This window comes from Peromyscus maniculatus, chromosome 1 (genome assembly GCF_049852395.1).
Source record: "Peromyscus maniculatus bairdii isolate BWxNUB_F1_BW_parent chromosome 1, HU_Pman_BW_mat_3.1, whole genome shotgun sequence".
NCBI classification, from domain to species: domain Eukaryota; kingdom Metazoa; phylum Chordata; class Mammalia; order Rodentia; family Cricetidae; genus Peromyscus; species Peromyscus maniculatus.
Window position 1 is genome coordinate 61,974,027 of NC_134852.1, and position 21,105 is coordinate 61,995,131.

General features: G+C 42.4%; 1 protein-coding gene across 1 annotated transcript; it reads left to right on the forward strand.

Moving 5' to 3' along the window:
• The first annotated feature begins 243 nt into the window (after nucleotides 1–243).
• Nucleotides 244–20,741, forward strand: Spty2d1 (SPT2 chromatin protein domain containing 1). The gene is made up of 6 exons (XM_006993438.4): nucleotides 244–517; nucleotides 10,015–10,129; nucleotides 10,858–12,390; nucleotides 14,154–14,322; nucleotides 16,368–16,445; nucleotides 17,721–20,741. The coding sequence occupies exons 1-6, from the start codon at nucleotides 458–460 to the stop codon at nucleotides 17,812–17,814; spliced, it is 2,049 nt and encodes a 682-aa protein (XP_006993500.1). The 5' UTR covers nucleotides 244–457; the 3' UTR covers nucleotides 17,815–20,741.
• Nucleotides 20,742–21,105: the final 364 nt, after the last annotated feature.

Genomic DNA, 21,105 nt, shown 5'->3' on the forward strand with positions numbered 1-21,105 from the left:
GAAGGAGATACCTCCTCTTCTCCCCGCACCGGATCTCGCCCGGAGACCCTCGGGCTGCGAAGATCGCCAGGCGGAGCGTTCTCCCGCTTAGCCACACCCCTAGCTGCTATATTGCGTCTGATTGGCTGGGAAGAGCTTCAGCCCCGCCCATGTGAGCCGACGCCAACAGCCACGTACGCCACTTACGTGTCTCGCCCCCGAGAGCGGAAGTTGCGCGATACCCGCAAGCGCTGCGGCGGCGCTGGGCGTGTGTGTGTATAAACACATAGGCACTGCATTCAGCGGCAGCGCGGGGGCGGCGCACGGCATTAGAAGGCGCCGGAAGTGTCCGTGTCGAGGGGCGGCGGGAGAGGAGCCACTAAAGCAAGCCAGTCAGCGGAGCTAGGCGCAGCGGTGAGACTCGTGTCCGCCGCGTCCCGAGTCCCCGGCCCAGCCGGGCTTCCCTCTTCGGCCCGACATGGACTTCAGGGAAATCCTCCTGATCGCTTCCAAAGGACAAGGTGTCAACCACGTACCGGTGAGTCTCCCGGCTTGCAGTAGGAAACCCGGCCGTCAAGTTCGTTTGTGGCGGGTGGAACTTCTCGACGAGCGTCTTTCGGCCACGGGGAGAACTTGGACGACGCCCTTTCCTGGAGTTTATGGGGGAGATTTGGGTACAGAGGGGCTGGCGATGCGAAAGGGGAGCTTTTCTTGGCGTTGGTTTCGCGGAATCATGTTCCCTGAAAGGTGGACTTTGCGGCTTGGGGGGGTTTTTAGAGTTGCGCAAAGTGGGTGAGTGAGCCGCGCCTGGCAGAGTGCTGTCTAGCAGTAGTAGCATACGGCTTCAAAAAAACTTCAGCCCCTAAATTGAGGACCAGTATAGTCAGGAAGCTCCGGGACTTCAAGGACTTCGCATGATATAGCCTTTTGGGTCTTTTTGCGGGTCTAATGCCGGTTTTAGCGTAATTTCTTGAAAAGGTTCTCTGGTTCGTGGCCCCACCCACTGAGCCAAAGATGTTATCACCTGCCAAGGAGGTATCTTATGTTGGAAAGAGAAGTTCAGGGTATTTCAGAAGACCTAAGGCCGACTGTGAGGTGGTTTGGTTATGTGGCCTGCGGATGTGTGGTAGACCTTTTATTTGCCTAAGGTGCGTAAGGTCCTCGGATCAATTCCCTGTTCGAGCGGGTTAGGCAAAGCCGATTTCAGCTTTCATTTCCTAGTGGACTTCCAGATTTTTATAGATTCCGTTTGCTCAGTTCTATTATGATAGTCTCAGAGCTAAATGCTGAAGTGGTCGGACGTCTGGTTTCTGGGGTTACAGCTGTTTTGCATAAACTAATCATTTCTGGATCATCAGAAGGTCCCCACAGCACAGCTGTAAACCGATATTTCGCGTTGTGATACCTGCGGTTTGATCAGTGAAGTGTCCGACTCAAAACACCTCTCTTAGAGTCAGTCAACTAGAATTTGAGATTTCATGCGGACTCTGCATTTCCTAGTTTTGTATATTGCAGTATCTTTTTTCCTCTCTTGCCACTTCTTGTCTAATCCAGCCTATTTTTTACTCGTTTGAATATATTAATCTAAAAAATGAGTAGTTATTTGTATATATGTTGCATATACACATATGGTTTATATAATATATATATATATATATGAACAGTCATCTCCCATCCTGATAATAGTCACTCAGAATAAGCCTTTCTCTACACCACAACTCATAAGCCTTGCAGGTTAAAGTTGTGGGTGCAAAGCCTTTGGAACCTAGAGCAACAATACTTTATGCATTTGTAGATTTTCTAGTCAAGTCAGTGTTAAGTCTAATAACCATTCATATTTGAATAATTATTTCATCTTAGATCTTCCTGAATTTCGAGAAAGGTTAAAAAAATAAAAGTTGCTGGGCGGTGGTGGCGCATGCCTTTAATGCCAGCACTTGGGAGGCAGAGGCAGGTGGATCTCTGAGATCGAGGCCAGCCTGGTCTACAAAGCGAGTTCCAGGAAAGTTGCAAAGCTACACAGAGAAACCCTGTTTCGAAAAACCTAAATAAATAAATAAATAAATAAATAAATAAATAAAATAAAAGTTACTAGCTTTAATGGCCAAGATTTGTCTTGTGGAAGAATCAGAACCCAGATTTTAAAAGCCAATAGTCTGGTGTGGTGGCTCACACCTTTAGTTACAGCACTTAAAAAGGCACGTGGATCTCATCGAATTCAAGGCCAGCCTGGTCTGCACCATGAGTTCCAAGACAGGGCTATATAGAGAGATCCTGCCTCAAATAATAATATTAATTAATTAATTAAAAGCCAATAACTGCTGGGAGAAAAGCAGTCTAATATTCCAAAAATTTCAAAATACATGGTATTTCAGAGTTCATGTTATTTGTTGCTCTGTGATTGCACTAACAGGAAATGAAGAAAGGTAAATTGGTGAAGTAATTTGAATTTTTTTCTCCCACCCCTCGTAATTTAAAATTTAATAATTGAATAATAGACACATTTTATGAATCATCCTCTTCCCCCAAAAGAAGTAGTAAACTTAGAAGTTTGACTTAGTTTGCAACATTAACTTCTTTATCCCTGCCCCCCCCCCCCCCACGCACACACAGGGTTTCTCTATAGTTTTGGTGCCTGTCCTGGATCTCGTTCTGTAGAGCACTTGAAAGGTACAGGCATCATCAGGTGTTCAAGATCCTTAGCTACAGAGTAGTTTGTAAGCCGCCTAAGCTACCTGAGACCATGTTTCTAAATAACTAAGAAAATACTACTATCCAACTCAGGAAGCACTTTGGTAAACACACACACACACCCCTGTATGTCATGCATAACATGACCTACTTGGCCTAAACCTGCTTAGGGAATCAAGGCCTTTGCAGTAACTGACAGCATCCCTTTGTGCGCTTGGTCCTCTCCCCCTTTAGCTGTCTTCTCCCCTCACCTTCTTCTTGGATCCTATCAGAGTTGACCCTCAGACTTCAGCTTCAGAGCTCTTAGACCATACCTTTACTGAAGAAAGCCAGAGTGGCTAGGATGGGTTAAAAGCCAAGAGGTTAACATGTTGGCCTGTCACAGGTGTAGGTGTCTGTTGTATCTGGCTGCAGAGCTACAGTTGTGTACCCCTTACCTGGAGTGCTTGGCACTACAAATGTTCTGCATGTCAGATTTTTTCCCCACAATTTTGTGATGGTTATATAAATATAATGAGATATGAGGATAGGAATGAGGCCTAAACACAAATTCATCTCTTTCATATATAAATATAAATATAAATATAAATATATATATATATAAAATTTATGTAGTTTGGAGGTATTTTTAATTTTTTATTCTTTACAATTTTTTAATTATTATTACCCTCCATTATCCTCTCACCCCTCTCTCCCGCTATGCCTCTTCCTCCCAAGTCCCCCTCCTACTTTCATGGTGTGTGTGCGCGTGCGTGTGTGCGTGTGTGCGTGTGTGCGCGTGCGTGCGTGCGTTTTCAATAGGGTCACTTGCATGAGCATGGGTGAGGCATGGGCAGTTTACCAGACTCCTCCTCCCTGAGCAACCATTACCCCCTAGCTCTGCACCCTTTATTTCCTACTTCAAGGAGCATTGGGGCCCTGTCTTAAGTTACTTTCCTATTGCTGTGATAAGATACATGACCAGGCAACTTGCAGAGCAGTTTACTGGGGGCTTACAAGGTTAGAGTTCATGACCAGCATGGCAGAAAGCATGGCAGTATGCAGGCAGGGATGGTGCTGGAGCAGTAGCTGAAAACTTACATCTTGGTTCACAAGCAGGAAGTAGAGAGCTAACTGGGAATGTCATCTTATAAAACCCCAAAGCTCAACCCCAGTGACACAGCTCCACCAACTGGGGACTGCATATTCAAACATGTGAGCCTACAGAGGCCATTGTCATCCAAACTACCACAGGTCTCATGAGCCCCTCTCCCACACATGATTTTGGGAATATCGGTTCCATATTGTGTAGATTTTGTACAGGTAATCACAGCTTGAAGATTCCTTTTGTACAATATTTTTTAAACGGTTTTCTTTTTCAATTTTTTATGTATATGGGTGTTTTGCCTGCATGTATGTTTGGGCATGATGTGCATGCCATGCTCCAGAGTCCAGAAGCGGGCATTAGATCCTCTAGAACTGGAGTTACATAGGGTTGTGAGCCTCTGTGTGAGTGCTGGGAACTGAACCTGGGTCCTTTGCAAGAGCATTAAGTGTTCTTAATCACTGAGCACTTTAGAGTGCCTCTGCATTGACTTTAACCCATGCTGTGAAAACAAATATGAATTTTCTTGTGTCCTGTTGTTAGAAGGATCAGAGTTTGATTGGGTGTTTCCAGGTCCTGGGCTTTTTATCCAGAGTTGAAAATAAGGGCACACACAAACATTTGCAAAAGAAGCACGATAATTTTATTTAGAGCAAGGCAGTAACAGTACAGATTAAAGACAATACGTGAAAGAACAAGAGTAAAGAAAGATACTCAGGGCCTCAGGATGAAGCCTGTGGAAAGGGGGCCTGGTTTACTATGGATACAGTTAGGATAGTTCTTTGTTTTGATTGATGGATATGTTATATAGTCATTTCTTTGTGCATGTCCCTCCCCATAATGCATCTGATTTTAATCCTGTCCATCCCCCAATTATGCATAGGCATAAAATGGTAAATAGAAATTCTTCCTAAAAGATCACAAGATGATGCAGTTTTTTCTTACTGTGCATGCACTCAAAACCAGTTTAAGCCTGATTGGTCTTTCTAATTGTCATAGCTGGTAAACTGGAAATACTTTTGAATAAAAAGAGTAAATTTAATTGCTACCAGGGGGCTGGGGCTGGTAAAATATACCATTGTTCAGAGATGAGAGACTGTGTAGCCCATGCAAGTGGGGGATTGTGTGGTTCTGAGGTTGTTAGGTATATTGTCTGCAGTGGGTATGTGTACATAGCATGTGCAAGTAAAGGAAGCGGGCTGCCAAGTACATTATTCCAAGGGTTTATGAATAAGTCAAACTAAATGGGATCCCAAACTAAGCTGTCTCCTATGATTTTATGTGACTTCACTATCAGTCCTTAAAACATCACAGATTTTGGAGCATATTGGATTCTGAATTTTTGTGTTAAGGATGTTCAGCTTTTACTAGCATTTCCCTCATTGTTGTTTTTAAATGAAACAATCATCTTAATGTTTTAGTTAAAACAAAGATAGGATTGCATCATGTGTGAAAGTATTAGGCATACACTCTTTTCTCAATGGAATTCTGAATACAAAAATAACAGCCTATCAGGATGATGCAACCATTGTCACTGGCTTTTTTTTTTTTTTTTTTTTTTTTTTTTTTTTTTTTTTTGGGGGGGTAGGATTTCACTCTGTAGCCATGGTTGGCCTGTGGTACTCATTATGTAGGCCAGGCTGACCTCAAAAGAGATCTGCCAGCTTCTGCCTCCCAAGTGCTGGGATTGTAATGGTTCCTTGTGAAGAACAGTGTGGGCAAACAAAAGTTTTTGCTGCAGTAGTGATTGCTCTACAGAAATTGGAGCTTGGCCTTGCAGTAAGAGCTGGCAGTGACATCCCTGCTGTCTGACAGCTGCTCTCTGGTATAGAGCAGTACTTCCGAACCAGTGCTTTATGGACAAGCTGCTCTTCCCTCTTCCCCACAGGGATTCTGTTGTCTCTCTTCCCCTTAACACCTTAGAGAATCTCTTTCTGAATAATGGTGGTAGCAATTAACATCCATTGTGCTGAGCCTGTGCCAGGTATTGTTCTAAGCACTTCGTATGTTAATTAATTTAGTCACCATAATGAGCACATGAAAGATTTTAGAGATGGCAAAACTGAGGCCTCGTGAGGTAAAGAAATTGCCCAAGGCCACACAGTGAGTTATATTGGTCATACAGGATTGGTTATAATGAAGGAGGGGACCTAATCCAGCACAGTACTTCAGAGTTCCTGCTCTTAACCCTGTCCCTCTGTTGAGTGGAGGCAGTGTATTGAGTTTGTCATCTTCCTAGGCAGAACTCAAGCTCCTTGCCTCAGCGCTTGTTTAATACAGCTTTAAGGAATAATACTGTTGGATTTTTATGACATTCTCAGTGTAAAGATGGAAAGATAATATAAAGGCCAAACCAACAGCATTTAGAAACCAGTGGACAGCAATGACCAGACCACCTGAACGGGCCCACCTGATCTTATCTGTTCTGAAGCTAAGCAGAATTGGGCCTGCTTAGTACATGGATGGAAAACTGGTAGACAGAGGGATATTGGAAGTCTGTTCTAAAAGAGTAATCGCTGTCCCAAAGGAAGGGAAAGGAGAATATAGGGAAGATCAGTTAGACCTGTTTGGGGTAGATATGCATGGAAATTAGGGAACTTCATTTAAGATTGAGGTGCGAGCCTAAGAAAAAGTGTTGGAATCAAACAGAAAGTGAAGTGTGAAAACGTTTGGTCCTGAGTCAGAAAAACTGCATTCAACGTGCATTCAGCTACAAAGCCTGTGCCTAACTAAGTACCAGGAAAACATAGCTATCCTTTTTTAAGGCCATTTCTAACAAACAACTCATTTGATAGGTGATTTTATATTAGATTTGAATGATGCGCTAAAGATTGAGCCAGGGCCTACAGCATGCCAGCAAGGGCTCTACTATTGAGTTTCACTCCAACTCTAATCAAATGTTTTACAAACCTTATAATAGCTGATTTTGGCGTTTAACACCATAGCCAGCCTGAGTAGATGCTCTCCGGATGTTTTATTCCCATTGCCCTTTTCGCCATCCTGCTGAGCTTGCTTAATGTGAAGAGCTGTTTTCCTGCATTTGGTCCTGACTAATGTCTTGAGAAGGTGTTTAAAACTTTGTGGTGTTGGTTCAAGTTAAGAATATATTATTTGACTACTCTAACCAATACTAAGTGATGTAAAATCTTCAGAAAATTCATGTTTTCTACGATTACAACAGTCTTGTTTCTCTTAAGGAGCAGTTTGGGGGGTGAGGGGGAGTAACATGCTGGTTCTGACTGAGCACACTTGCTGAGCAAGGTTTCCAGACTGCGTGCTGCTTCTTAATCTGATCTCCACAGGATGGAATCAATGGGAGGAATATGTTTTTAAATGGCTTGGTATTTTCTACGCCTGTTGACTTTAGAATTACAAATCTTGGCAAAATCTCTGGTGCTATACTAAATGACAGAAGTGCCCCTATTGTGGATCATTCATCAGGGTCCAACAAAGTGATGAGGTTGGCTTTGCAGGATGATAAAATGGATATGCTTAGGATAAAAGAAACTTGTCCAGCTGCTTCTCATGAAGGCCAGACAATGAAGCAGCCTGGTGCCTTGAATCAAGAGTCAGAATCAATGGGTGCGTCTTGGTATGCTGTTTCTATAGCTGTGCATGGCCATCTGATGCAGGGACGAGTCAAATGACTCTTCTGCCTTAAAGAAAACACAGTGTGCTCCAACCTCGGCTTTTTTTTTTTTTTTTTTTTAAGCATCATTCTCTACTGTGAGGTAGAGGAAATCTTCCATCAAAACATATTTTGATCTGTGTGCAGCCCTTTTTGGAAAGGTCTACTGAACTTAGTGTTAAGATACATGTGTTAGTTATTTTGCGGCGCTCTTACCCTGCAAGGAAATGTCACGAAACACAACAGAATCCGCTAATAAGAGTTTTATTAAGATGAAAGGGACAGAGAGTGCCCAGGCCTATGGAAGACACGTGTGTAGAGAAGAAGAAGAGGAGAGAGAGAAAGCCGGGAATATGGCGCTGGCTTATAAAGGCTGGGCATGCACAGGTCGACGTAACTACTCCACGCATGTGCGTAGATCAGATGGCTACGTTGCACACTTACGTAACCTTGCAAAGTCACGGATCCTGGTCATCTGAGATGCCTTGACCCAGAAATGGCTATTTTGAAATGGTTATTTTGACCTGGAACTGGCTAGGCGGAAGTGTCCAGGTCCGCTGGGCATATGCAAACATGCCCAACCGTGGGGGCATGTTGTGAACCCATCAACATGATCATAGCAGGGTGGTAGTGATCAACGCCTTTAATCCCAGCACTCAGGAGGCAGAGACAGGTGGGTCTCTGTGAGTTCCAGGACAGCCAGAGCTACACAGAGAAACTCTGTCTTGAACCTCCCCCACCCCGAAAAAAGAAAGAAAAGATATATATGATCATATACCCAAGAGAAATTTAAACATATATCTGCCTAAAACTACACACAAATGTCACAGCAGCATTTTTTATGAAGAAAAAAAAATGGAAATTCTCCAGCTGGCCAACTGGTGAGCAGATAATATGCTATGTATCTATACCCTTCGATATTACTCAGCTCTTGAAGGAATGAGCTCCTGATAAATGCAACATATTCACTCCATTATCAGTCAGTGTTCTCCAGAGAAACAGACAAGTAGGAATGAGTTGTGATTATTTGTGGGGCTGGCAAATTCAAAATTTGTATGGAAGGCCAGGCAACCTGGAGTCAGTACCGTCTTCTTGAGGTAGTTCTCTGCTGACCCCCAGACCTGAAGTCATTGAACTAAGTAGGGGACCATAGACATTTATGGAAGTTAATCTGACTGCAGATGTTAATTATATCAGTAAAATTCTTTCAGGCAGCATAAGATAAGCGCCTGGTTAAATAGTTTTGGGACTGTAGCCAGGTGAGCACACAGAGTTGACTGTCACAGCAACACTGTAAGATTTCATTTCTTTAAATGTGTAGGATAGACAAATGCATGGAGATAGAAAGTTCACTAATAGTGATAGGTTGCTAGACTCATCACTTAAGTGACTTCTTTTTGAGGTGGTTACAATATTCTGAAAACCAATGATGATTGCTATGGAACTCTGAATATACCAAAAAGTATTTAAATTGTGTGATGCTGCCTGTGAGCTGTGTGTCTTAGTAAACTTGAATCAAGTGTCATCATATTCCTGGTAGTTTCTGGAGGGAAAGAGCTCTCAATTCAGTTTACAAAGATGTGGACTAATTAAGGGGTCTGATTGTGTCTTAGCCTGGGTGACTAGAAAACAACTGGAACTGTCTTGGGATTTCTCTGTCAGGGATGAGTCAGTTGTCAACACTGCCATCACGCAGGATTTTCAGGTTGGATGAGGCCTGCCTTCTTGGCCAGCTGCTTTTTTAGTTGACTGATTTAGCTGGAACTTGAGCTTGTTTCAAGATACATTGTATTTGGCAGCCCTGTAGTAAGCAGATCCCTTGGCTTTCCTCCAAGGATGTCATACACAGGATGGGAGAGCACTGGGGTTGACAAACTGTCATACACAGGATGGGGAGGCATTGGAGGTTACAAACTGCTGGCTTTTCCCACAAAGATGACTTTCTTTTACTATCATGACAAAGATTTAGTACATAAAAAGGATGTCTGTCTCATATAACAGAAGATGGGGGACACTTTAAGACTATTGTTTTCAGGGATGGAATGTAGCCCAGTAGTAGAGTGCCTGGCATATGTGAGACTCTGTCTTCTTCAGCTCTGTAATTAAAAAAATGAAATAAAATGCTGGCCCATAGATTATTTCCCATGGTCCTAGACATGATGATTAGCTGTTTATCATGCTTCTTTAATAGTAGATACTTAAGAAATTGAAATATTTTTCTTTAAAGATTCAGTCATTCCTGTTTTAGTCCTTTTTCTCTATGCATTTACTTAACAACCAAAGTCCAGAAAAACACCATCTGTTCCTAGGCAGCATTGGTGATCTTGGTGAGGCGGAAACCAGTCTAAAGGAACTTGTGTAGTGAATTAATATTTCATAAACTTAAATGCTACTGTTAAAGATTACAGAGAACTGGGCCCTTTGTGTAGAGTTCTTATTTTTCTTTCCCTTTCTCCTCCCTCCTTTTCCTCCCTCATTTTCTTTCTACATTTTCTGCAATATTGAGAATTGAACTCAGAGCTGGTACATTTTAGACAAGCACTCTTCCACTGAGCCACACAGCCCAGCCCAAACAGACTATATATTCTGAAAGTTGAGTTGCTTATAGCTTTAATTCTGCTTTTGTTTTTAGAAAAGGTATAGTTTGGCAGTGGGGCCTCCCAAGAAAGACCCCAAAGTTAAAGGTGTCCAGTCGGCAGCTGTGCAGGCTTTCCTTAGGAGGAAAGAAGAGGAGCTTAGACGGAAAGGTATGTGCTTGTGCCTCTTCTCAGTCTCAGTGTCTGCACCAAACCCATCTTGGACTCAAAGTGTGTGTTTGTAAAAATATCCTAACAGGCTAATAAATTTGGGGATGATGTGTATGTGTCTCTGGGTTAACTTTATGGACATGTACACATGCACACATGGGGGGGGGTGTTTGTAGGTTGGCTATTTGTATTGTTTTATCTACCCCCACCTCACCCACCCCCAAGGCTTTTTGATATTCACCTGTCATCTCAGGTATTCACCAGGCTGAGGCAAGATACTTCCTTGGGCTCAGGAGCTTCAGGGCAGCCTGGACAACATAGCAAGGCCTTATCTCTTGAGGGGAGGAGGGAAAAGGTGAAAAGGCCTGGTGTAGTGACCATGTAACTCTCCATAACAAGTCTCCATTCTTTACCCTGGTCCTGACATTGTTTTAGGTATTCACTGATTCATTCTTAACCACTTTAGTGGGTGCTGGTGTTCCATTAACTTGGTGTGTATTTCTGAGCCCTTTTTTACATTTAAAGCAAAAACCAAGTCCCTACTTGCTTGTTCATAGAGAGAAGCTTATATATGACCCACTTGTGTAAAAATCTCTCATTTTGTTAGATGACTTCCTCATTTGACTCCTAGAAACTATAACTCAACATTGTGTCTTGACTGTGGACTGGTGTCATATGAGCTATCCTGAGACAGTTGAAACAGTGTGTTCTTGTTTTATTCATTTCAGCCTTAGAGGAGAAAAGGAGGAAAGAAGAGCTAGTGAAAAAGCGAATTGAGCTCAAACATGACAAGAAAGCAAGAGCTATGGCCAAGAGGACAAAGGACAATTTTCACGGTTACGACGGGACTCCTATTGAGGAAAAGTCAAAGAAGAGGCAGGCAGTAGAAAGCCACCTGAACCAGGGAACTGACCAAGAGTATGAGATGGAGGAGGAGGAGTTCCTAGACTACAGTCAAGCTGAGTTGGAGCAGGAATATGAGGAGGAGCCAGAGCCTCCCAAAGCTGAAAGCAAACCAAAGGCCCCCCTTAAAAGTGCCCCTCCACCCATGAACTTCACTGACTTACTGAGGTTAGCTGAGAAGAAGCAGTTTGAACCTGTGGAGATCAAGGTCGTGAAGAAAGCAGAGCAGCGGCCCATGACTGCTGAGGAACTTAGGGAGCGAGAGTTTCTCGAACGGAAGCACAAGAAAAAGAAACCTGAAACAGACGCCAAACTACCTCCGCCTGTGTCCAAAAGGGCACCGTCTCATAAAGACAGCGCGGGCACAAAACCCAGCAAGGGTTCTGCAGACAGGCAGCTTTCTTCCAAAGGATTGCCCTTGCCTCATGCTGAGAAGAAATCCAGACCCAGCACAGCCAATGAAAGACAAGTAGCTTTGTCTTCATCCAAATCCATGCCAGGAGAGAGGACCAAGGCAGGATCTGGTAGTAGTTCCCAACCCTCGCTTCGGGAAGGTCACAACAGACCTGTCTTCAATGGGGCTGGAAAGCCTCACCCCAGCACCTGTTCACCAAGTGTCCCAAAGACTTCTGCTAGTGGGACTCAGAAATCTGCTTCTGAGCACAAAGCCAAAAAACCTCTTCCTTCTCATCCCAGCCATTCCAAGCCTGGCCCCACAGTTCTCTCGCACAACAAAGCTAAGAGTCCAAGTATCAGACAGCCAGGCAGCAACTCTGGCTCAGCTCCTGGGCGACCTAGCCCAGGGACAGCTCGGCCTACAGTTAGTTCTGGCACTGTGCCCAGGCACCAGAATGGCAGCTCCAGGTCAGGACTTGAGCAGTCAGTCAGTGGGATCAGAAAGCTGGCCAGCAATGCACATCCCTCCGGACGAACAGTCAATGGCACAAATGGGCCTGGACGACCTGCAGGCAGCTCAACTGGCCCTGGGCGACCCCTCAGTGGCCCTAGTGTTTCTGGAAGACCTGTGAGCAGTTCTGGAGGTCCTGGGAGGCCTGTAAACAGTCCACATGACATCCGACGACCAATGAGCAGCTTAGGCTCCTCTGGGCAGTCAGTCACTGGCCCTGGAAGGTCCATAAGTGGTTCCATTCCAACTGGACGAACTGTCAGTTCAGGTCCTGGAAGACCAGTGAGCAGCTTAGGACCTGGACGAACAGTTAGTAGCCCAGGTCTCCCCATAAAACCCAAGTGCACTGTTGTCTCAGAAACGATTTCTTCGAAAAATATTGTTAGTCGGTCAAGCAATGGACAGATAAATGGAATGAAGCCTCTCCTGTCTGGCTACAGACCTGCCCAAGGTAAAATTGACCTTCCTCCTAAACAGTATAGTTATCACCAAGCCATCAGGAAAGTACCTAGCTTTATAGAACCAGGAACCCTGTGACCACTTCTACATGCCCTGTAATATACTCACTGTTGATAGTAGAGAAGATACTTATCTAGGATCTGTTGTTCACACCCCCACCTGGTTCTCTCACATGCAGTAAACTTGGCTCTGATTTGTGAGAGAAAGTAACTACATGGCTGGTGGTTTGGAGGATAGGCTAGTGTTTTACATGAAGACTAGGAGACTTAAAGATGAGATGTTTGTTAACACCTGTCGTGTCCCAGCAGCTATTTCAGACTGTCCTGAGTTCTGTTCCTTTAATAGGCAGTGTGAAGAGCCTTGTTGATGGTGCTTTAGGAATCTGCCATCTCCAACTTTGGAGTCATTGATGGCCCCACCAGCTGCTTTCTGTAGATAGTACATGCTGCATAGGCACTTGTGAAAGTATTTGTTGAGATCCATGGAGAGGATAAAAAGAAACCAATGCCCAAATACCTTGCTTTAGATGTCAGAGCCTAGAAGGTTGTTCTCAGACACTGGTCTGTTGATGAATACCTGTCTTTTGAAAAATTGGGTTTTTTTTTTTCCATTTGTTTTTTTTTTGTTTGTTTGTTTGTTTTTGTTGTTGTTGTTGTTTTTTTTTTTTTTTTTTTTTTTTTAGGGATTGAGGAAGTTAGTATTTTAGTTTTTTTTTGTTTGTTTGTTTTTTTTTTTTTTTTTGTTGGTTGTTTTTTTTTTTTTTTTTTTTAGATAAGGCAGCCCATGTTGGCCTGGATCTCAATGTATAGCTGAGGGTGACCTTTAATGTCTGATACCCTGTCTATACCCCCTGAGTGCTGGGATTACAGTGTGTACCACTGTACTGGTCTGACTGGTCTGCTGTAGTGCTGGGATCCGAGCCCAGAGCTTCATATATCTTGGCAAGCTCTCTGCTGAGCTGCATGTCCAGGTCTTTTTTTTTTTTTTTTTTTTCTCCAGTTTTTTCAGTTTTTATCAGTCATTAGGCAAAAATAAGCTTTTCTTGCACTCATACCTCTCTTTAAACAATTGTAGTTCTGAAAATGTTTTATACTTGGGACTTTTTCTTTTCTAAAGTATGGTCTTGCATGTTACCCAGAGCTTCTTTCAAGTGCTGGCTCAAGCTCCAGGCCCAGATAGCTGTAGCTACAGGCATGTGCAGGGCTTTGGATTTTTAAGAGAAATACAGGAAAAATAAGGAACTACTTTCAGTATCTTTATTTGATAGAATTAAAAATTAATGATTCTGTGGCAGTTTGTAACTTGACTTAGTTTCAGAAATTTTACTGATCTTTTAAATCCCAGGAGTGTGCATAGCTAAGCTAGAAAATGTGACAAGGCACCATGGCATGCATGCCAAGTGAGCCGTAAAGGAGAATGCAGTCCCTTCGGGCACTCTCTCCAGCAGGGGTGCTGCAGGCTATGCTGAGAGCCAGCCCTGTGCTCTGCTTTCAAGGATGCCGTCTATTTTGGTTTTTTGAGACAGAGTTTCTTTATGTAGCTCTGGCTGTCCTGGAAATCGATCTGTAGACCAGACTGGCCTTGAATTCAGAGATCTGCCTGCCTCTGCCTTCCGAGTGCTGGGGTTAAAGGTGTGTGCCACCACCACCCAGCTGTGGGTGCCATCTTAGTGTCAGTTCCTCTGACTTCCAGACGACATAGTCCTCTGCAAAAATACCATACAATGTTCTTATAAGTCATGGCCTTTGTACTTAGGTCCTCAAAGGCTCCCCTTCCCTACTGGCTACAAAAGGCCCCGAGAGTATGAAGAAGAAGATGATGATGAATATGACTCAGAAATGGATGACTTCATCGACGATGAAGGAGAACCTCAGGAAGAAATATCCAAGCACATTCGGGAAATCTTTGGCTATGACCGAAAAAAGTAAGCTGAAGATTTATCTAAATGTCAACTTTTTATCATTTATAGAAGAAAAACATTAACAGTAGAGGCATTGAATGCTTAATTAGAAACCTGTGGGGGTAGGGGTGGGGGTCCTAAAAAGATTTAATCTTAGAGCAGGTGCCAACTAGTTTTTAATGTCAGCTTAACATAGGCTAGAGTCATTTAGGAAAAGAGAACTTGAATTGAGAAAAATACCCCCTGCCAGATTGGCCTCTGGGCAAGCCTGTGGTACATTTTCTTTGTTGATGGTTGATGTGGGAGGGTCCAGCTCATTGGGCGGTGTCACCCCAGGCCTAGCAGTCCTAGGTGCTAGAGGAAAGCAGGCTGAGTCAGACATGGTGTTGCACACCTTTAATCCCAGCACTCAGGAGGTAGAGGCAGGCGGATCTCTGTGAGTTCGAGGCCAGCCTAGGCTACACAAAGAAACCCTGTCTCCAAAAGAACCTTAAAAAAAAAGAAAGCCGGGCGGGGGTGGCCTCCCAGCATATGGGAGACAGAGTTAGGCAGATCTCTGTGAGTTCGAGGCCAGCCTGGGCTACAGAGTGAGTTCCAGGAAAGGTGCCAAAACTACACAGAGAAACCCTGTCTCAAAAACAAAACTAAACAAAACCAAAAAAAAGAAAGAAAGAAATGAGGCTAAGCCATGAGGAGCAAGCCATTAAGCAGCCTCTGCATTAGTTCCTGCCTATAGTTCCTTACCTGCCTTTCCTAGATAATGGACTTATAAGCTGTACAATGAAATAAACCCTCTCCTTCCTGGGTTGGTTTTGGTCATAACAATAGTAATCTTTTTTTTTTTTTTTGGTTTTTCGAGACAGGGTTTCTCTGTGTAGCTTTGCGCCTTTCCTGGAACTCACTTGGTAGCCCAGGCTGGCCTCGAACTCACAAAGATCCGCCTGCCTCTGCCTCCCGAGTGCTGGGATTAAAGGCATGCGCCACCACCGCCCGGCCAACAATAGTAATCTTAACTAAGACAATGCACATAGTAGTTTCTCATGGATTCAGAGTGTTTTGTGGTGTTTGCTTGTAAACTGCTTTAAAAGAGAGCGTGAAGCAGCTTCATATAATAGAAAGAGATGGGCTTTGAAGTCAGAAAGTCATTCACAGAGCCACAGTAAAAGTCATTCTGCTATGGCACCTGCTTTTCTTTGGTGTAATGTTGTGCTGCCTGAGAATGTGGGCCCTGGTCACCAGTATGGGACCATCACCATCCTTGATGTGCCTAGGAGCTTACTTATTAAAACTTCAGGCTCTCAGGCCCCAACCTTATCCTACTGAATGCACATCTGTTTTATACAGTCCCCAGGTAAGGGTGCTGCATGTGTTTAAAAGTTTGTGAACCATTAATGTAAAGAAGCAGAGCTTCACCATACACTAGTGAGGTAAACACTTTGGAAGCACTGTCGTATGTGTGTAAGACAGATGAGAGCTGTCACATTTCCTACGACTAAGTGATTGCACATCTTTAGAAGCCCCTCTGAGAAAGTAGGCCATCTGAAAAGCATTAACATCCGAGACACTTGGACAGTGAGAGGAGGAACCAGTTGCTCTAGAGCTGCAGTGGAAGCTGGTGAGTTCAGGGCAGCCTGTGAAGCAGTAACACTCATTTCTGGTCACACCATTAACTTACCTGCCTCAGTTACTGTTGGAAAGTTCTCATCTCCTGGTGGTCATAAAGGCCTAATGAGATTAATATGTACACACATTTTCATATTGTGCTTTCAGGATTTTAATGTGAGTATTAAGTGAATGTAGCTGGTTGAGGAAGCCTTACTGGGTTTGGTTCTTTTGTTAATACTGGGTTCAGGAAGAGTTGCCGTGTAAGATTTTAAGGCTTATCTAACTTCTTTACTGCAAAACCGACTTCTGCCCATTGTCTGGCCTTCTCACTCCCAAACCAGGTGGGAGGAATCCTAAAACTGAGTGGTTTAGTTGTAAGCATGTTGCTTTGTTTGTTTAATGAGAGGATGTAGCTTTTAAGAAAATGGAGTTTCTGTTCATTTGAGACTTTGCTTTCTTGGCAGGTATAAAGATGAAAGTGACTATGCCTTACGTTACATGGAGAGCAGCTGGAAGGAGCAGCAGAAGGAGGAAGCCAAGAGGTGAGCAGGAGACTCGTACATTATATAAAATCATAAAAAGCCTGCAGCTGCAGGGTTTGAAAGGTGGTCGGACCACACAGTTCTCTGGATGATAGTGCTGCTGGCTGGCTATGAAAGCCTTAGACAGAGTCTCTTGCCTTTCTAAGGTTTTCCCATGTGTAGAATGAGAATCTACTACTTTACTCATTGATGCATTGCAGGGATTAAGACAATATGTAGCCAAGGCTGCAGTGTCTCCTATGTAGTACAGTAAAATTAGAGGCCTCTGAGTCTGCCATGGGTTGTTTGTTTTTCTTTGCCCATCAGACTTGTCTCAGTCTTGGAACCTGTAATTTTGCTGCCTCAGGGACCTAGTGGGGGTAAATTAGATTCTCTCCACCTCCTTCTTTAGCTGCCCAGTCATGAACTCCTGAGAGTTTCTTGGGTAGGGGTAGTAATTACTTTGCTTATAGTATTAATAATTTTCCTTTTATAGAGAAATAATTCACCTCAGTCCCAACACAAAACAGCTTTCTTTCTTTTGACCCTCCTATAACTACTTAAAATGTCAAAATAAGTATTAAGAAAGGAGAATATGGATTATTACTGATAAATGAATTACTGATAAATAAATGGGTTTTTATAGTGCGTGTAGGTAGGTCAGTATTCTTCTACCTTTATATGGGTGCCAAACATCAAGATTATGAGTTTTCTTTATTTTTAAATGTTTTTAAGAAGGATGGAAAGATAACTCAGTGGTTAAGGAGAATTGCTCTTATAGAGAACCTGAGTTCAGTTCCAACACCCACATCAGGTATTCCAGAACTTCCTGTGACTCCACCATCCTAGCATTTGCCCTCTTCTGGCCTAGACAGGCACCTGTACTCACATGCACATACCTACACCTTTTTTAAATTAAAAAAACAAAACAAAAAAACAGGGCCTCTTTATATAGTCCTGGCTGTTTTGGAACTCAGTATGTAGACTAGTCTGGCCTGGAACTCTGAGATTTGCCTCGCAAGTGCTGGGATTAAAGGTGTACACCACCTTGCATGGCCTCACAATCTTTTTTTTTTTTTTTTTTATTTGAAATAAATTTATATTTTATTACTTTAAATGTGGATATTAAGGGGGTTTTGTCATTCCTGTTGTAAAATCTTTAAAGTGTGTGTGTGTCCCTGTCACACGAACAAACTCATTCATCAGCATAATCCACATGAAAGATGCCAGTCTTGCTTTTTAAAGTTGTAATTTCGTGTACATTAACAAATACCCTTTAAAACAATTTCTCCATAGTTTAAGACTAGGTATGCAAGAGGACTTAGAAGAAATGAGACGTGAAGAGGAAGAAATGAAACGTCGAAAGGCCAAGAAGCTGAAGCGCCATTAGCTGCTCTTGAATTTGTGAATTCTGGTTTACTGCTGCAAGGATTTCCTGCCTTCAGACTGAACTAGCCCCTTATCAGTTTAGATTTACACATGAGCACTCAAGAGGAAGGAATGAAGGAAAGCATACTGTCATTTGCAGGCTATCATTTGAGTATACCATGTTTTCAAATAGTCCAGGGTGGAATCTGTAATACAGATGATACGATGCTTGCCGTGTGCTCTGATGAAGTTAACCATTCACAGGTGCCGGCTTTGATCCTGATGAGCTATGCACGCTAATGTGGGGTCACTCACCAGTCGATTGGTCTTTTATTGTTCCTTTGCTACTTTAAAAGGAGAAAAAGATTGATGTGTGAGTAGGGTACTACCCAGATCCCAGTCAGATTTGTCCTTATGAAGGGCCCAGCCCTTCTGTGAATGCTGCCAGCAATAAAGTGACCTGTCCCAGTCTATGTTTGAATTGAAAACCCAGGAAAGAGTAGGCTTTATAATTACATGGATGTCATCCTTGTGACTTTGACATACAAAATAGAATTATATTGTATTCAGCGTTATTTGTGGATTGGATGCTAAGCATTCTTAATTTATATGATTAGGTAATAAAATTTTTCTAAGTTAAAATACAAATTTTGCCAGAACAAGAAATATTCTTTTCTATTTTTCCTTTCAGGCTTCCTGTCACATTGACCTTAGTATGAAGTAGATGAGGGCCCTTACTATTATATTGATTGTTTTATTTTTGTCTTTGTTTTTTTTTAATTCCTTTTATTAAAGAAAGATGGTTATTCAAATATTAGATTTGAAAGCGTAATAGTTTAAAAATCAACAAGTGACATGTGTTGTGGCCCCCTCTGCTTTATTCCCCCCATTATAAAAAGATATTTGGGGACCCTAAAGTGCCCCTGTACCTCTTGCTGTTAATAACATTGCATTTTAAGCTTAAATTCCTTAGAAAATGTTAATGACCAAAAAACCAAAAACTAAATATTTGGTGTATTGAGAGTACCACCTTCTCTTCTGTCCGCATTGCACTTTTATTTCTAACTATGCACTGTGACGAGGTGTTTTTCCTGTTGTTGGTGTTGTACTGAGCTGGGAAACTTCAAGTTCTGTCCTTCTTAAAGGCAGACCTTCAGGCTTGGTCACGAGCCTAGAGTGCATCCAGGCTGATCCAGGGTCTGGCCGGAAGGAAGCCATGTCTCAAGGACAGGCAGCAACAGAGAGTGAAGTGGGATGCTAGAGACCTGAAGGTTGAAGCAGTCAGAATTCAGTGTGGGGACAATTCCGCAGTGAACCTGGCTGTCTTCAGCTGTTAAGCCATGAGGGATGGGGTGCTGGAGAGGCTGTTCTACAAAGAACTCTTCCTTTTCAACAGGTCCAGACTTTATGTATTTTGTCAATGATGTCTTCATTCTTTAAGCTTGAGCATTATGAGTGATCATTTTTAGCCTTCCTTTGTGGGACCATTTGACCCAGTTCTTAAAGTTTACTCATTTTGAATTAAGTTTTAAACTTTGAAAGTGCAAGGATTTAATTTTAGAGGGTATATAGCACCCTAACTTGCCATGTAGATTTCTATACATTGGCCACAGAAAAGCCTTTCCTATCCCACCATTACTTTAGAGGGAGTATGATATTCCACTTGATAAATAGGTTTGAAACATTTTATCATTATTTTGCTATCACTTGTGTGTTTCCCCCTCCATGATTTTTCTTGGATAACCTTTTTTCAATATTCATACTCTGGAATCTATAATTGCAGTCAAGATTTCTGGTGACTGAAAGTACTGTACTCAATTACAGGGTGCAGCTATTTGCACAGAAAAGAGCCATTATGCTAGATTAAAGTTTCAGAACTTGGGAAAGAGTCAGGTTGTAATGTCTGTTATGTCTGAGTGCATTTCTGTAACAGATATGCATCAACTTTTATGTTGAAAAAACAAAGGAAAGAAAGATTGTAAGTCCAAATTGTGTCTTCCATTTTGCTCTTCTGTATTTTCTGACCACTTAGAAAAGCTCACAAGCCTATGAAGAAACAGGAGCAGGCTATTCTTTTTTCAAAGTTTACGAATTAAGTGCTTGATTTTTAATGTATGCTCTCTACTGTTTTGATTTTCAGATTTTGATTCAATATTTGAAGATGTGCCTTTTATTGGGTGATGTTAATTCTTGAATGTAGTAATGTTGTTTCACAATTGTAATGTTACATGATCATGGGTGTGGCATTCTCTAACAAATTATGTGACAAGAAAGTAGTTTTCATAAAACTCGTGGCTCTGATTGCACAGTCCCACTTGCTAAAGCAAAGGGCACTTTCTTTTAAGGCTACTTCAGAACTGGTCTTTGTACTTTCTCTATGCGATGGATGCAGTCATGTCCATTTAGAGGCAGGGTACCACATGTCACACACAGGCAGCCCTGTGTGAGCCATAAGAAAGTTCAAAGATTGTTAACAGAAAGTCTAAGGGAACTCGGAATTTCATTTTTGTAATGGTAACCCCCAAGATTTTCTCCAAGAAATAAATTATTTTGTATTTTATAACTTAAAAGCAGCTAGTAATACATTTCTGAGATATAGCAGGAGACCAAAACATTTTTGGAAAGAGAATAAATATATGGAGAGAGACTGGTTGTTTTATTTTCAGTGTGCTGATTAGACTATTTATTTTGTGAGTGGATGTGATGAAATACATATTCAGGTGTTTAGTGTATGATTAAGAGTGGAATATAGATTTCTTTGAAGTTATTAAATCCATGATGTCTTTTACATAATGGACAAATCAAATGTAAAAGAAGAAAACTTTGACATAGTTTAGCTTGTTTTCTGGTGCTGTTGACCTGCAGAAGAATATACTTTTGCATATACAGGTGAATGTTTTGCAATTTATGTATATAAGAAATTGTAGGCATTAAAATATTTTATTGATATTTTTTCTGGTTTTCATTTATTGATCAAAACTTGAAGATACTCCATATCACCTGGAACACTGTGCTAGCTAGAAACCTCTGTAGACTTGTTAGGTTCAGAGGTCAGGCTTGTCCCTTATATACTTGTGACTGTTAAAGCTACCACTGATTTCTCTTCCACCACCAGCTACAGTGCCATTGTGTTCTCAGACATCAAGTTAAAACAACTGATAGTGGGGGCCGGCGAGTTAGCTCAGTAGTTAAGAGCACTTGTTGCTCTTGCAAAGGACTCAGGTCCAATTCCCAGCACCCACATGGTGGCTCACAACCAACCATAATGCCAGTTCCAGGGCATCTGACACCCTCTCTTGATCTCCACTGGTAC